The sequence below is a fragment of the Alexandromys fortis genome, unplaced genomic scaffold (genome assembly GCF_014885135.2).
Source record: "Alexandromys fortis isolate MF-2015 unplaced genomic scaffold, M_Fortis_MF-2015_v1.1 scaffold_174, whole genome shotgun sequence".
Classification (NCBI taxonomy): domain Eukaryota; kingdom Metazoa; phylum Chordata; class Mammalia; order Rodentia; family Cricetidae; genus Alexandromys; species Alexandromys fortis.
In genome coordinates this window covers 617,334-634,271 of record NW_026068063.1, presented here as the reverse complement: position 1 = coordinate 634,271, position 16,938 = coordinate 617,334, and the positions used below count along the sequence as shown (strand labels likewise).

The window sequence follows — 16,938 nt, the reverse complement described above, 5'->3', positions numbered from 1 at the left end:
GGTAAGCCACCTCGTGGGCTACACAGATTATTAGAAATGGGTTAGATCGATATGTAAGAGCTAGCCAATAAGAGGCTGGAACTAGCTGGGCCAGGCAGTGTTTAAAAGAATACAGTTTCCGTGTAATTATTTCGGGGCATAAGCTAGCCATGCAGGCGGCCAGGTGCCGGGGACACAGCCTCACCGCTTCTATCACTACAGCTCTTGCTGTCTCTCTCCTCATATTCTGGAATCCCACTGAAATCTTAGACCAAAGAATATAATATGCCGAGGATGAAAGAGATCAAACTTCTGCCCTCAAATCTGTAAGTCGCATCTCGTAAGACAATGTATTTCCATCCTAAGCTGGCCCCCAGTCCTTCCCTAAAGCTTTAATAAGAATTATGGTGAGCGAGGAGACAGTTTTGTTGATAAAGTAATTACTTTGCAAGCTCAGGGACCTGAGTTTGATTCCCCAGACGCCATGTTTTAAAACAATTCTAGGCATAGTGCTATACACTTAAAATGCCCACACAGAGCCAAGAGAACTCCTAGGGCTCACTGGGAGGCAGCCTGGTCTTCTTGGGAAGGCCCAGGCCAATGAGGGACCCTGTCTTAATCCCAGCACTCAGGAGGCAGTGGTAGGCAGATCTCTGGAAGTTTAAGGTCTGCCTGTTCTACAAAGCAAGTTGTAGGCCAGGACCGCACAGGGAGGCCCTACCTGAAAAACAAACAGAGTGGAACTAGAGAGATGGCTCAGGAGTTAAGACCATGGAGTGACCTTGAGGAGGATGCAAGTCCAGTTCCCCTGCTGGTGTCTCACAACCAACTGTCTGTAATGCCAACTTCAGAGATCAAATAACCTCTTTTGGACTCCCCAGGCTCCTGAATGCACATTCAGACATACACATACATACATAATTTAAAAATAAAAATAAATTTTAAGGCAAAGGTGGACAATGTCTGGGGACCCACAGTGGAAGCCATCCTCTGACCACCACATGCATGCACATGTATGCATGCATACACATTTGCAGACGTCTATACACACAGTGTTTTCAAAAGTATCTGATGACAAGGGTACACGTGCTTATTCATCTTATTGTCTGTCTTATAATAACGATGGTTGTGGGGTAAAATGGATAAAATGAACTCACGATCCCAATGAGAAGTCTGCCATTGGCTTGGAGAGTCCTGCAGTGATGTAGAGAGACAATGACTGTCCACAGGCATGCAGCAGTGGTGGCTGCAGGGAGGCAGGGTAGGAGCTGGAGCTCACCTGAGACTTTCTGTTCAGCAGAACACTGGAAAGCTTTGGGAGCAGGTAATATCACATCCAACAAAAAGACAGTGAGACACTGTGTCAACTTCTTTCTCATTACCATGATCAAACATCTGTCAAGAGTCAGCTTGAGGAAAGCAAGGGGCCTTTGGGCTCATGATTGGAGGGGGTATAGTTCATTGTGGTGGGTATATCAGTCACTTTCTTGATACTATGATATAACACCATGGCCAAAAGCAACTTCCGGAAGACAGAGTCTCTTTCGATTTGTAGTTCCAAAGGAAGAGTCTGCAGTGTTGGGGGGAGGCATGGCAGCAGGTGGCTGGAGCAGGACGCTAAGAGATCTAAGAGATCACATCTCAAAGATAGGAAGGAAGGAAGGAAGGAAGGAAGGAAGGAAGGAAGGAAGGAGGGAGGGAGGGAGGGAGGGAGGGAGGGAGGGAGGGAGGGAGGGAGGGAGGGGAGAGGAGAGAGAGAGAGAGAGAGAGAGAGAGAGAGAGAGAGAGAGAGAGAACTGAAAAATAGGGCAAGGCTATAAACTCTCAAAGCCCAGCTAGTGATGTGTTTGCTCCAGCAGGGCTCCACCTCCCTCTTAAAGGTTCCATAACCTCCCCCAACCGTGCCACCATCTGGGGAGCAAGTGTTCAAATACATAAGTCTATGGGGACATTTTCATTCACATCACTGCAGTAGGGAAAGCACATGGCAGTAGGAGCATGCTCAGACAGGATGGAGCAAGAAACAGAAACAGGACAGGAGCAGTGACCAGGTTATAAACCTCACCGCCTTCCCCACACCAATGACCCAATTCTTCCAGCTAGGACCAATCTCTTACAGGTTCCACAACCTTCCCAAGCCAGGCCATCAAAGGGGGACCAAGAGTTGAAACACATAAGACTGGGGGGGGCGGGGGGGGGCGTTGCATTTTTAAACCTCAAGTATGCACCAAAGATGGGAAATTGTGGGTCTCCCTTCCCTCAGGGGTCATTGACCCTGGCCCACGGGGGCAAAGGGAGTACAAGTGGCGAACAGGGCTCAGACAGCCATGGGCACAATGGAAAGAACTTCCAGGGGTTGCATTCCGAGAGGCAGCTCACTTTATTGTCCCGGGGCTAAGGTGTATGGGGTTCTGAGGGTGACCGTTGGGACGGGCTGATTGGTCATGACATGACGCAGCACATGCAGGCAGCAGGAAAGGGTGGGACTTGTGTGCTGAGTCATATGGCATTTGCAGGGAGCCCTGTTCAGAGTCTTCCTCCCAATAAGGTCAGGCATCTGAGCTTAGAGCCACTCTCCAAATAAGGTCAGACAGAGAAAAGGAGCCTGGCAAAAGAGGGAGTTCTCCATGTTGAACTGCGCTCAGCAAGCTCGTCAGACAAGGTGACCTGCAACCTTAAATGCAGGGTTCTCCAACAGGAAACCAATTGACATTGTGGCCGTACTGAGTGGTGGCTCTCTCTCCTCCCTAGTCCATGTGTATGTATTCCACAATAAAAACCAAAGTTAGATTAACAACTCCAGAATCCAGGCTGAAGAGATGGTTCCGCCGTTAGGAGTGTGCAGCACTCTTTCAGAAGGCCTGGGTTCGATTCCCATCGCCCACATCAGGCAGCTCAAAGCTACCCTCCAGTTCTAGGTCCTACGCCCTCGTCCGGTCTCTGAAGGTACACTGTACATGTGTGGAGCATAAGACATGTGGGCACACACATGTACACATAAACAAAATTAGAAGAAAAGTCATGCTGTATTTTTGGCAAACATCATTATTTCATTCTAAACATTGTACAGTCAGGAATTGGTGTGCTCGGCAATGTTTCCTGACCCATCCCCTCTGCTATGGATAGGGCCACACAGAGAACAGCTTTGGAGCATATGTGTCTTTGAGGTGTCCCTCTAACTCGCCCATCCTTGAGATGATTCCACTAAGTGGAGGCACAGCCTTCACTTTCGCGAGTCCATTAGGTAACGTTGTCCACGAAGCCCATCAACGCCCGAGGAGAAACTGGAGCCCCCCTAACCGAGGGCATAAAAGTGCACATGAGAGCAACTCTTTTTTAAAGGTTAATGAGGGTCTGGTAAAACGGCTCAGCAGCTAAAGGTGCTTGTCACCAAGACTGACAACCTGAGTTCAACCCCGGGACCTACATGGTTGAGGGAGAGAACCAATTCCCACAAGCTGTTCTCGGACCTCCCCATTTATATGCTGGATATACATGTGTGTGTGCATACACATATGCACATACACACACACAATACACACACATACACAGAGAGAGATAATATCATAAAAATAACAAAAAAATTAAAAGGTTAGTGACACAGATGGCTTCAGACATTCAGTACTCCAAGCAAAAGTGGCTTGCACCTTTATAAGACTGGAAGAGACTTGGGGTAGAGAAGGGACATCATCTTGTCCACTAAGGAGGACAGACCCTCCAGCTCCTGCAGATCCATCCTCCCACATGACCTACGACCACAAAAGCGAAGTGAGACAAGATGCCACTCAAAGTTCTCCTCTGTTGTATCGAGAACCAGCAGCCAGTGCTAGTGCTGGGGCTGTAGAGCCTGCCAGCTGAAGTGCTGGGCTCACGCCTGAGTCTTGGCAGGATGTGAGAGATGATGGGATCCATAGCAGCCTTCTGCAGCCCACATCACAGGTAAACTTGAGTAGGATGTGCTCTTTGCGAAATACATTGCGGCTCTTAGCGGGGAAATGCTCGCCCAGTGGCGGGCCGTAACGTTAGCTGGCTTCCAAAAGCCACTGCCAAGGAGAACACGCTTTCCCGCCTGCACTTGCTGTTAGCAGAGGACCGGAAGCCAGAGCGAGGACATTTTTAGCCTGGGTATTTTATTGGAATTTTAAATGCTTCTAACTGTGAGTGCATGGGGTGGTTTTAGAAATGGGGGTTTAGAAGACTTCAAACATTCACAGCGAGACAGAGCGCTAGATGCTGGGGTTCCAGGGTTATACTTTGTGACGGGGACATCCTGGGGTCCTAGGTGCAGTCTTTAAATCTACCTCCATCTAGTTCAAGCTGGGAATATACAGGAGGAGAGGGAAGGAGGAGGCAGGAAAGAGAGAGGAAGAAGAAAGGGGGAGAGAGAAGGAAAGAAAAGACTAATTTTATCCCTATAATAAATAAGTTTATGGATTTCCCACAACAATTTTATTCTTTGTATGTGTTTGTGCATGCGTATGCCATAGCTACAGGTCGACATAAGGTATCTCCATCAATCTCTCTACCTTCTTTTTTGAGGCAAGGTCTCTCTTTGCACCTGGAATTTATTGATTGTCTAGACTGACTGGCAGTAAACTCTGGGGATCTGCCTGCCTCTGAACCCTGACCCCATGTCTACCCCCATCCGTACCCTGGGGTTATTAATAATATATGCAGTCACACCCATCATTCCCATGGGCACTGGGAATACCTGAACTCAGGTATTTAAGTTTGTTCAGCAAGCACTTCCCCACTGAGCCATCTCTCTAGCCTCAGAATTCTGCTTTTTACAGCAAAATGAGACCAAGTAATGCAGGGGAAAGGAACCTGCACTTACATAACACAAAGTCAACAACTTTTCCTACAAGCTCCAACTTCACGGGATCCAGCAGTTTTCCATAATTTCCATAATGGCCAAGATGGGAAGACACGCAGTAATAACAAATAAAAACATACCATTATCCGTGCACAGGTGTAACCCCAAAACACACAGATTTTTCTTCAGGACTCTAGGAACATGCTTACAGCTGCTTATTTTGCCCAAGCTTGCATATTTTCCTTCAATCTACCTCGGACTAACACTACTGCTAGGCCAGACGGTCACTGAATTTACCAAGGCCCTGAAATTACAGAAACCAAATTGGCTTTCAGTATGCTTCCCTCACTCACCTAACCTAGTTAGTTCCCTGGGAACCCAAAGTGTGGTGACTCTGTCCTGTCATCTTTGCCTTAGCCATGGCATCACCAAGGAGCTCAGAGGTGCTGTGTTATAATTGCATTGTGGTTTAATCCATCTGCAAGATCCACATTACATGTGGTGTATATGTGTGGTGTATGCATACACGTGTAGACATAGAAATTAGGTATCCTGATCTAAAGCTCTCTGTCTTATTCCCTTAAGGCAGAATCTCTTACTGAACCCAGAGCTAGGCTGGTAGTCAGCCAGTCCCAGCCATCCTCCTGTGTCTTCCTATCCACCGTGCTGGGGTTATAGGATGTGTGGCTATGCCTGGCTTTTTACATAGATGCTGGGCGTTTCAACTTGGGTTCTCGTGCTCATACTTGAGTCTCATACGTAAACTTAGCAGTCTCAATCCCTGAACCACCTCTCCAACCCTAGGAAGGCACAGTTGTCTCCTGAAAAACTCCACAGGGCCCAGGAAGATGCCTCAGTGGGTGAATGTGCCTGGTGCCAAGTCTAATGACCAGGTGGTGGAAGGAGAAAACCAGCTCCAGTAAGCCGTTTTCTGCCCTCCGTGTGCACGAACACACACACACACACAGAGTTAAAAAAACTAGAAAGAAAAAAAGGAGGGAGGGAGGAGGGAGGGAAGAAGAAAGGAAGGGGGAAGAAAACCTCTATAGTCTGGACATTCACTGAGGATTTGTGCCTCCAAATGGGCATTGGGGACTCCAGGCCCAGGAGCTCCAAGGGCCACGGGAAACAGGGCACAGCTTCCTTTCTACATGAATGGTGAAAACTTTGGCTGAGCACTCCTGCCCTCGCTTGCTCAAAGCTACTCATTACTTTTAAATTTTTATTGTATTTTTGTGTGTGTGCGTGTGCACACGTGTGCCCACGCTCATGGAAGCCAGAAGGGGGTGTCAGGTCTTTTGGAGCCAGAGCTGCAGGTAGTTCTGAGCCACTATATGCATGTTGGGAACTGAACTCAGTTCTCTTCAAGAGGAGCCAGTATTCGTAACCCCGAGCCACCTCTCCAGCCTATTAAGTTACAGATTTTAATGTACTGTCATTATTATTACCTTCGCTAATTACTTGCACATCACAGTGGAAGGTGATTTAAATGCTTCCCTACTAATTCTTGGCTTTTCCGGCTTCTTTTCTTAGTATTTTTGGGCGGTGGGGGGGATGGAATTTAGAAAAGTGATCTAGAAACAGCTTGGCAAGAGAAGGAAGCAGCCAGAATGGCCCCCGGGGGTGCAGAACTCTTGGCAGCGCACATTCTTGGCATGGCTCCTCTGAGGCCACAGGGACCATCCTCACCAAGCTTGGGCATCTGCCCGGAATCACAGAGCTGGGCGCGTTCACATGCCACTCATTCTTGGCAGGCCAGGTTCTGAAAGCTCCAGCCTGTAGTATCACACACACACACACACACACATGCGCGCGCACACACACACACACAGGTTCTGAAAGCTCCAGCCTATAGTATCACACACACACACACACACATGCGCGCGCACACACACACACACAGGTTCTGAAAGCTCCAGCCTGTAGTATCACACACACACACACACACACACACACACTCACACACACACACACAGGTTCTGAAAGCTCCAGCCTCTACTATCTCACATACACACACACACACCACAGGTTCTAAAAACTTCAGTCTTCAGTATTATACACACACGCATGCATGCACGCACACATAGCCAAGATAAAGACAGGAGGAGAAGGGCACCTTGTCAGTCAGTCTCCCATCACCTGGGCATGTGCAAATGCAGGCTATAATGCAGGGCCCAGAGCAAGGCCCCAGGAGAAGCCAGAAACGCCTGGGGGATGGGAGTAGGGAGACCCCAGAAAGCTGATCAGAGAAACAATGGTGTTCCAAAACTTAAAGGAATGATTAGCATTTCTTTTAAAGGTCTAGAAAAACCAATGGGGAGGGTGAAGAGGGATAACAGAAAGCAGGAGTATAGAAGTGAAGGATGGGGGCTGACCTCTTCACATGAACACTGAACTATATATTTATGAATGGAAAAAGAATGAGGGCTTATGAAAACATTAGCCGGTTCTTCACTGAAATGTTTTCAACTTTATAGTTGATAAAGTCTTCACTGAGAATAATTACTGTTTCACTTATTAGGTACTTTCTGTGGATCAGGCCGTGTGCTAGACTCTGTTAGATATGTCAATCATTCTAACAGACGCCTTGGGTGTGCCATTGAACATAATTCTCCCATCAGCCCAGTTTTACAGCTGAGGACACCAAGGCTTGGAAGGTTTGAGTCACTTGCTCCAAATCAAATTTTTTAACTGGCACAACCTGTACTGAAACCATGTCTACTTTATTTGAAAGCTCGCTGCTTGAAGCCTGACCCATAGTGGCCTGTTTAAAGAGGAAGGGATCTGGGTTTCTCTCTGTGAGCTCTCAGGGATGGTCTCCATTTAGGAGGCTTTCACAGATGGTGCTATGGTGTGTCCAGAAGAGAGCTGACTGCCTTCCATTGTGCTGTTCAGCATATACACGACCCTCCCCTTCCCACATTAAAGGAAGTCAGCTACCTCACTTGCCCATAAAGAGCTTTAGAGAACACAGGATTTTCTCTTCTCTTCTCCTGAATTTATACGTCACTAAGAGGCCACTAAGAGGCAAACAATCACAGACTCTCAGCGGTGGCCCCTGGGTGTCTCTGTAGACTCTACTCAAAGGAGAGAAAGCCCATGCTCATGTGTAGCTTGAAATACTAGCCAGAACACCGAGAAGGTCAAGGCTGAGCTAGAATGGATGACCTGGAAGGTTGAGGGGGTTCGGTCATCTCTGGCTTAGTGACTGGTCTGAGGACCTTGGGAAAGAGGCGGTATGTAAACTAGGCCAGGCAGGACCAGTAAGAGATGGACTTGGCCTGATGGATTATAAGATACTGGCCCTAGATAAACCAAAACAAACAAGGTAACTTGTTCCCTGGAATGGTTTCCTCCAGAAGGAACTGTTATTTGGGGGATGGTGTGGCTTCTCCCATGGGCCCCCTCTCCCTGCAGTAGTTTGTGGCAATAGGTCACAGGCAAGTTGGGAGATCGCCAGAAAAGTGAACGCTGTTCAGGGCAAAAGATTAACACACAAAACCTCAGTGGGCAGCAGAAATGTGAGAAGGGGTAGAAATTAGTGCCCTGAAGGGTCAAATGTTTTAGAGTGGGTTTTAAGAATGGGCTTTCTGTAGCCAACTAATAAGAACAGTAGCAGGGGAAGATAAGAACTTCTGTGGGGAAGGACAGTTTGGACCTTGTCTGAGACAGCCCCATGCAGACGCTGCCTGCATCAGCATGTTTGTGAGCCTGCATCATAGAGTGTGCTGGATCAAGCTTGGTGTATAAGTTAAATCCTGACTAGGTATAATAGGTAAGTCTAGACTGCTCCTGTTGGAAGGAGCCCACTTCTCTGGGGGAAGCATTTGTTAAGGTAAGAAACATAGATCTTTGTTCACTGAATCTATGTGGGGGGAGGGGCAGTATCTGGAGAAGAATACAAAGAGCCCCTGTCCAATCTGGAAAGGCTCCCACCTGTGCTGGGAGCATGGCTAGGAGGCGAAACCACCAACAAATGAGTTCGGCTTCAGGGCTCAACAAAATTGCCTTCTGGAAATCAGCTCCCCACTCTCTTCAAAATTCCCACAAGGTAGAGACATCTATCCCCTCTTCCTTTATGAGGAAGGCCTGGGGTGGGGGAGTTTCATAGGAAGATCGTCCCCCTATGGGAATCCCATTCCTTGTACCAATATCTGATTATTGTTATGGTTTTAATATGAAGCCCCGCAAAGGCTCTGGTTGTAAAATCTTGACCTCTGATGAAAGAAATATTCAGCGGTGGGCTTTGAAGAAGTGACTGGATCATGAGGTCTATGCTGTCAAGCAAGGACTATTCCACTGATAGGCCCAAAATGTGAATAGTTATATATGTATGCGTGTATATGTTTATATGGACGTTGTTTAAGGTCACGAGTCCAGAAAGGGCATCCTGGGAGACAAGAAAGAAACCGTGAGGGGAGAAAGAGGCACATGGAATGTAGGCGGGGACTTTCTAAGGGGAGGGAAGGAACACGCGAAAGGGGTAGGGAATGTGGCAGAGGGGAATGAATGAGAACAAAGTATAATACACAAGGACTGTGCATGAAAATGCCATATGAAAACCATGTGATTCTGTACACAAATAATAAATAAGCACACACACACACAAATCTCTATTTCTTTCTTTTAGATAGACTGCTGGAGGTGGTGAGATTATGGGAGATAGAGGGTAGTTGTAGTAAGTAGGTAATTAGTGGGGAGCCCTGGAAACATAAACCTTCAGTACAGGCCCCTCCTTGGTATGGGAGGTCCTTCTGTCTGTGTGTTGCTTTTCTTGGTTAACGAATAAAGAAACTGCCTTGGCCTATTGATAGGGCAGAACTTAGGTAGGCAGGGAAGACGGAAATAAATGCTGGGAGGAAGAAGGGCGGAATGAGAGACGCCATGGATCCTCCATCAGAGTAAGACATGCGGAAATTTTACCGGGTAAGCCACAGCCTCATGGTGATACATAGATTAATAGAAATGGGTTAAATTAAGATGTAAGAGTTAGCAAATAAGAAGCTAGAGCTAATGGGCCAAGCAGTGATTTAATTAATACAGTTTCTGTGTGGTTATTTCAGGGCTAAGCTAGCCGGGTGGTTGGGACAAACAAGCGGCCTTATCCTCCTACACCTCCCTACTACTCTCTGCACCCTGGCTACCCTGAGATGCAGCCTCTGCCACACATTCCTGTTGTAGAGACATCCTGCCTCTCTTCAGGCCCACAGCAATGGATCCAGCTAGCCTTGGGCCAAGATCTCCAAAACTGGGAACCATAACAAATGGTTGATCCATTACACTGTTATTGCTCAGGTAACTGTCACAATGAGGAAAGTCTGACCGCTATAGCTCTGACCTGGGCACACAATAGAAGCCTGGCCTGGGAGGGGAAGTCAGCTAAGGCACAGCTAGGGGAACTTTCTTGCATTAGAGAGGGAGCCTTAGAAACGGCTGGTCGCTCCTCTTTCCGGAATGTGTTCTTATCTAGATCTGCCCAAGCTGGCCTGGAGCAGGCAAGGAAGAGACATGCAAACACCCTGGTCCCTGAAGCCACTGAGTCTCCAAATATGTCCCCCACCTTGTAGTTCCTGCTGAGAGAAGGAACACATTTCTCTATAGTTAAATCAGTTTCTGGAAGATTCTCCTTTTTGTACCTTGGCAGGGAAGTGGTAACCACAGAATTTGAACTTTAGGGTCTATGGGATGAACCCATCGAGACACAGGACAAACCCTGAGGTTCCCCACCAAGCAAAGTCCTAGGAGCGGTCACTAGTAGGTGATCATTGCTCAGAGGGCTAGAGTAGTCAAGCCCCCAGGGCACAAAGGCCAATTTTGTGTAAGAACCTGGTTTCTGCGCTTCTTGGTAGAGGGCAGGTGTGGGTTTTAGAAGGTAATTCTTGACTATTTCAAAGGCCAGAGAACAATGCTCAGTTCTAAATGTGTCTGATCATCCAGTTTCACCAAACTCCCAAGGGCTACAATGAGCAAGGGCAAAGTCCACCAGCTGGGGCTGAGCTCATATCTGCATAAGAACATGTCCCCCATCCCCTTTACTTCCTGGCAGAGTTTCTGTCTTCCTCACTCAGTGAAAATAATGGGCAAGTTAGTTCCTGCCACTGCACGCCATGAGGAGAAGCCTTTCCACAGATTAAAAAAGAGGTTCAAGGCTCCCAAGATGGCAGTGGCCTGACTGGCACACCCCGTACCCCATCTTCTGGCAGTTCCAGCCAGACCCCATGGCACTAGTTCGGCCATTAGTCTGACCAGCGGTCTCCTCCTTGTTCAGTGATTGCTCTCAATCAGCGTCCCCAGCAGAGCTCAGAGCAGTAATTACCAATGCTACGGCTTGTTACAGGTTCTTCCCACTCCAGCAGGGACTGGCAAGGAACAGTAATTGGGAGCTTTCTGCTTACAAACACACCAACCGTACAAACCCCAAGGCAGCAGGAACAAAACATTCCCACTCCCCAGGCCCCTCCCACTTTTGGTTTATGGACTTTCCCTGGAGCCCTGTGAAGGAGGTCACCTCTGCCTGGAAGCTCTCTGGGATTTGGGGGAACCCTCCCCCACATTCTGGCCTGTACATGCACCGTGGGAGGAGTGTGTGACTGGGCATCCTGCGTCAGCAGGACAGCCCATTGGCATTCTCTTGCAGGAGCTCTGTGGTACCTTAGTGCCGGCATCAGAGAGGAGCAGATGTATTGTAAGTAAGCTGTACGCGTCTGGGTTACCTTCCGGTGCTGTCTGTCACAGGGACAAGCCCTGAGGCTCAGTGAGGCTGAAGAGTGTACTCGAGCTTACAGAAGGACAAAGAAAGCCTGAGGAGGGGCTCCCAGCATCTTCACACTGTTGCCTCCTCCAAAACCAGTAGCTACCCAAAAGATGACTTTGCACCATCTGAAAGGTGACCTTGCAGCATCTAGGAAGTGCCATGTGGAAGGTGACTTTGCACTAGAAGGTGACCGTGTGCCACCTGAAGGTGACTTCCCACCAATTCTTTTACCTCACACCGTAACATGTTCTGCCTTGCTGAGGCCTTGGCTGGTTGCATAAAAACCCTTTCCCTGCCCTCTTTCCTTCAGTGTCTCCCATCCCACGCCTCCTCCTGATAAGTTACTAAAAATAATCACTGCCACCAGGCAGCCAACAGCAACACTAGAATTAGCTGTGTTTCCTGTTGCTTTAACAAAACACCTGAGGAGATCCCATTAAAAGAAAAGCTCTGTCTTCGGCTCGCAGGTTCCGGGGTTCGGTGTATCCTCAGCTCCGCTCATCTGAGCAAACTGCCGTGGCAGTGGAAGAGTGTGGAGGAGCATCATCGTGTAAGGTAGACAGGAAATGGGGGGAAGGTGGGAGCGTGTCATGGTAGACAGGAAATGGGGGGGAGGCCAGGAGGAGGTGGAGAGAGGGAGAGAGACCATCCCCAGGAAAAGCCATGCCCCCAATGGCCTCACCTCCTAAAGATTCCAGAATGTCTCAAAAATAGTGCTATCATCAGAAGTCAAGCATTCAACATGTGAGCCTTTGCATCTATGCCATAGTGACACTAACCCTCCTTCCCACTTAAATCAACATGTGAGTGAGCCCTTGCAAGGGACAATTCACATCTATGCCATAGCGACACTAACCCTCCTTCCCACTTAAATCAAGCAGAGTGTAATTTCTAAGATTCATTTCATTTATTTTATGTATATGTGTCTGACTGCAGATATGTCTGTGCACCATGTATACGCCTAGTACCCAAGGAGGTCAGAAGAAGGCATCATGTCCCCTGGAGCAGGAGTTATGGGTGGCTGGGAGCCATCATGTGGTTGCTGGGAACTGAACCTGGGTTCTCAGCAAAAGCAGCAAATGCTCTTAGCTGCTGAGCCATCTTATCTTCATGTCTTAAGTCCACTAGCCAATTTTTTTTTAGCAGAATTACAGAAAACAGCCCATCCTTCTGGAGGTTTTGGAGCTGTCCCCATTTGGAGTCAAGATGCCAAATAAACTCACGCACCCATCCCACTCACACTGCCCTGTATCCCTGCCCAACAGTAAGGCCAATTTGGCAGGAAGCAACTTATCCTCAAAAGTTGGGCTGGGGCCACACAGAAAAGGAAAGCGGAAGGCCCCAGTGGTCTGCTTGAAGGAGCCCTTGCTCTATTCCAGCAGTCAGGAAGAAATTCAAATGGTTTCTAGCTAGGACTTTCAATGCCACTGAAGGGGAATTGGAGAAGACCCTGCTGTTTGAGATGCCGGTTAAAAGCTCCCAGCCTTCAGCCGCAAGGGCGCCAGGGTCCCACAGCCTTTGATCCTCTAAGTTTAGCTTTTTTTTCCATAAACATTTCGAATATCCCATTAATTCTGATTCCCTGGAGAATCCCCTGCAATCATAGCACAGGTTCGTTCGAGAAGAATGTTAGCTTTTCAGAAACTCCCGGAGCCTTCCCAGAAAGTCACAGCCGGACACACATTAGGGGGCACTGACCTCTGGAATGCCCCTTGGAAAAGAACACAAAATTTTCCTCCATGCCGTTTGCAAGCCAGCAAATAACTGACTGAGCAGGCGGTGGGGTCCCAGGTCCCCTGCAGGGTGCTAGGAAGGAGGCAGAGATGGAGTGGTGTAGATTCTGGTATGTATGCTGGTGAAAGACTATCATTTTAAATATTACGGTGTGTGATGATATTCTATTTATAATCTATCAAATAAAGCTTGCCTGAAGATCAGAGTGCAGAGCTAGCCACACTAGTTAGCCAGAGCCAAGTGGTGGTGGCTCACACTTTTAATCCCAGTATTTGGGAATCACAGGCCTTTAAACCTAGCACCGAAGAGGTGGAGACAGGATGGATATGGCTGGGTGGAGAGAGGAATATAAGGCAGGAGGAGACAGGAGCTCGTTGCAGTCACTCTGAGGACAGGATCACCCCTTTGGTCTGATCATTGGCAGAGGTAAGAACTCTCTAATGGTTGGTCGCTCTGCTTCCCTGATGTTTCAGCTTTCATGCCCTGATGGCTGACTCTGAGTGTTTATTATTAAAGCAATTAGAATTCATACTACAAAGGTGTGTGCCTGTGTGAGTATGTGTGTGTGTGTGTGTGTGTGTGTGTGTGTGTGTATCAAGGCCTAAATCTTCACAGACCCAAAACAGGTAAATTATTATACAATACTTACAATACTTTCATTTCTATCATATATATTCATATATGTATGAATATATGTATATATACATATATAGTGAGTTTCAGTACATTTTACAAGGAAAATTATATATATATATATGTATTTCAAAATCACTCCAAAACTTTTATAAATATTGCTGTGATGGAACACCATGACCTAAAGCAGCTTCTGGAAGGAAGAGTTTATTTTGTCCTACAGGTTCAGAAGAATAAGAGCCCCTCATGGTGAGAGGCGTGAGAATAAGCAGTGGGCACTGTTGCTGAAGCAGCGAGCTAAGGGCTCACATCTTGAAAACAAGCACAAAGCAGAGAAGAGAGAAATGGATGTGTAAGGAGGATTTTGACTTTCAAAGCCTGTCCCCAGTCACACATACCAAGGCTGCATCACTTCAGCCTCCCCAAATAGCGCCAACAACTGGGGACCAAGTTTTATGGGGTGCATTGCTCATCCAAACCACCACAAATGTTTAAATGATATTGCTTCTTCCTAAATTCTTGGATCTTCCCCCTTTCTGTGTGTGCACATAGATAGGTCTGCACTCATAGGTACTCTTTCTCTCACACATACAGAGAAAGAGAGGGAGGGAAAGAGGGGGAGAAAGAGAGAGCATGCACACACGCGCATGCGTGTGCACACACACCAAAGTAGGAAGCAGAGAACATCAATGATAATTTCTTAGGGAAGGTGGCATTTAATCTGATATTTAGGGAATGGCTAGAACTATGTGCAATTTTTCTGCCTTTCAAATTCCTCTTCGTGTTACTGCCAGATGGTTTATGTCATTCATAACAGTTCAGCCAGGGAAATGGGTAGGTGATAATTCTGGCATGTTCTGAGAGCCAGAGAGCTCCAGTGAGGCTATCATTCGGAAAAGAACACACTGTTACTCTCTTCCCCTTGTTTGGAAAACACAATCGTAGTGAACCTTTGCACCGTAGCTTTATCGTGTTTGTGGCACAGTGACCAGAAAAACGGTGTTTTAGCATTGCTGGCTGAGAGCCATAACTAGAGGAAGCATGTGTGCTCTGGACAACAGGTGTGTACAGAACTTTGTTTTCAAATAAGCAGAACATATTAAACATGTCTCGGTATCATGTCATGGGAAGTAAGCTCATTGCCCCCAGGGTTAACCTTGTGCACATCCATTCTGTGTGTGTGTCTGTGTGTGTGTGTCTGTGTGTGTGTGTGTGTGTGTGTGTGTATCCTGGGGTGTCCTCTACTATTTCTCTCTACTTTATCAACTGGAAATGGAGTCCCCCACTGAGCCTGAAGCTTGTCATTGGGTTAGGCTGGTCAGCAGCATCGACCTTGTGATAGTTTCAATAAGAAATGTCCCCCACTGATTTATTTGTTTGAACACGTGGTGTTCAGTGTGAGTGGTGCAGTTTGGAGAAGTTGAGGAACCTAAGGAGATGGGGCCTTTATAGAGGAAGTCTATCACTGGGGGAAGGCCTTTACAACCTTGCCCACATCCTGGTTTTGCCCTGCTTCCTGTATGTGGATGAAAATGTGACCAGCCAGCTTCCTCTTTCTGCTGTCATGTTTTCCCTGTCTATAGCTATGTTTTCCCTCCATCTTGGACTCTCTCCCTCTGGGACCATAAGCCAAAACAAAGCCTGTCTTCCCTCAGTCTCTTTGTTTAGGGCATTCTATTACAGAAATGAAAAAGAATTTAAGACTGGCTACCTCTGCTCCCCTGCACATTACATCTCTGCCTGGATCTTTATGTGGATGCTATGGATTTGAACTCAAGTCCTCGTCATTCTCTTACCCATTAGGATGGAGCCATTGGCCTGGAGCCATGAAAAGAAATGACCTTGAACACATCAGATGCTACCAGGTGTAGCCTGGGACAAAAGGACAGGGAAATCAAAATCGCTGATAGAGCCTAACAATATCCCCAGAACCTTGAATCAAGCCGTACCTAAACTCTATCTTACCCAGAATTTTTAAAGTTATAACCCAGATAAGACATCCTTTTATGTCTTAATTAAGCAGAAGGATTTTTTCCCACAATGTTCAATCAAGCAAAGGGTTCTGAATAAAAGCAATAATGACATTCAGTCATCAGCTGCCTTGAAAAGCACCGAGTATTCCACGACTTGGGGGACTCAAGGAGAGCATAAAAATCCCTGACACTCTGAAAAGAGCTTCTCCTTGCACACAGAATCTATTTTGGGGGTCTGGGAAGTAAAACTATACAAATTAAATCCAATCAACCCAATATTTTGATTGACTGACAATATCATGAACTGTGGAGGCTGGTGCAGTCGCTCAGCAGTTAAGAAGTGACATTGTTTTTGCAGAAGACCCAAGTTCAGATCCCAGCCCCCACACTGAGCGGCTCACTACCACCTCTAACCCCAACTCCAAAGGAACCAACACCATCTTCTGGCCTCTTTAAGCAACTGCATGCATGTGCACATATCCACACATAGACGGGGCAGACACATAATTAAAAAAAAAAAAAAGCAAATGGCTACCAAAAAACTCACTGATTTACTGAGCAGGCAGGTGGGTAAAAGCGCTTCCCATTTTGGTCTTTTGAGCCACAGTGGCCCTTCCTGCCTTGTCACTAACCATGGTCATCCCCTTGGGCACACACCAGCTACCTCCCTACTCTGTAGAGTTGGGAGTGGTGAGAGTAATTGAAATATCCCAGAATGTGTTAGCTGCGTCAGCCTCTGTCTGAATCACAAGATGGACAAGAGAATCATCAAATACAGCATTCATGCCAGATATCTTCCCCCCCCCCCAAAAAAAAGACACTGCCACTGAAGAGGACCCAGCAAGTCCAGGGTTGCAAGAAGAAGGCTCCGCTGTTTTCTGACTGTTGGAATAACAACTTTAGAGGGTACATTTCCTTTAACAAAGGATTGATGATTGTCTTGGCAGCAGGAACCTCACACGCATCATCCACGGATTCACGGATCTCCCAAAGACAGGATCCGGCAGGCACGTAACACTAATATCTGGTTTTGCAAGGACAGCATGCTT

The 16,938-nt window shown here is 47.2% G+C and overlaps 1 protein-coding gene across 5 annotated transcripts in view; it reads right to left on the bottom strand.

Moving 5' to 3' along the window:
- The window catches only part of Kazn (kazrin, periplakin interacting protein), an 892,416-nt gene that overhangs the window by 707,109 nt on the left and 168,369 nt on the right, over positions 1-16,938 (bottom strand). For 2 of the 5 annotated variants that reach the window (XM_050120354.1, XM_050120353.1), the window contains one exon: positions 15,713-15,788. The exons of the other annotated variants lie outside the window; for them this stretch is intronic. In XM_050120354.1, the coding sequence (XP_049976311.1) occupies positions 15,713-15,716 (4 nt within the window). In that variant the 5' untranslated portion in view covers positions 15,717-15,788. The remainder of the gene's footprint in view (positions 1-15,712; positions 15,789-16,938) is intronic. 5 annotated transcript variants of the gene reach the window in all.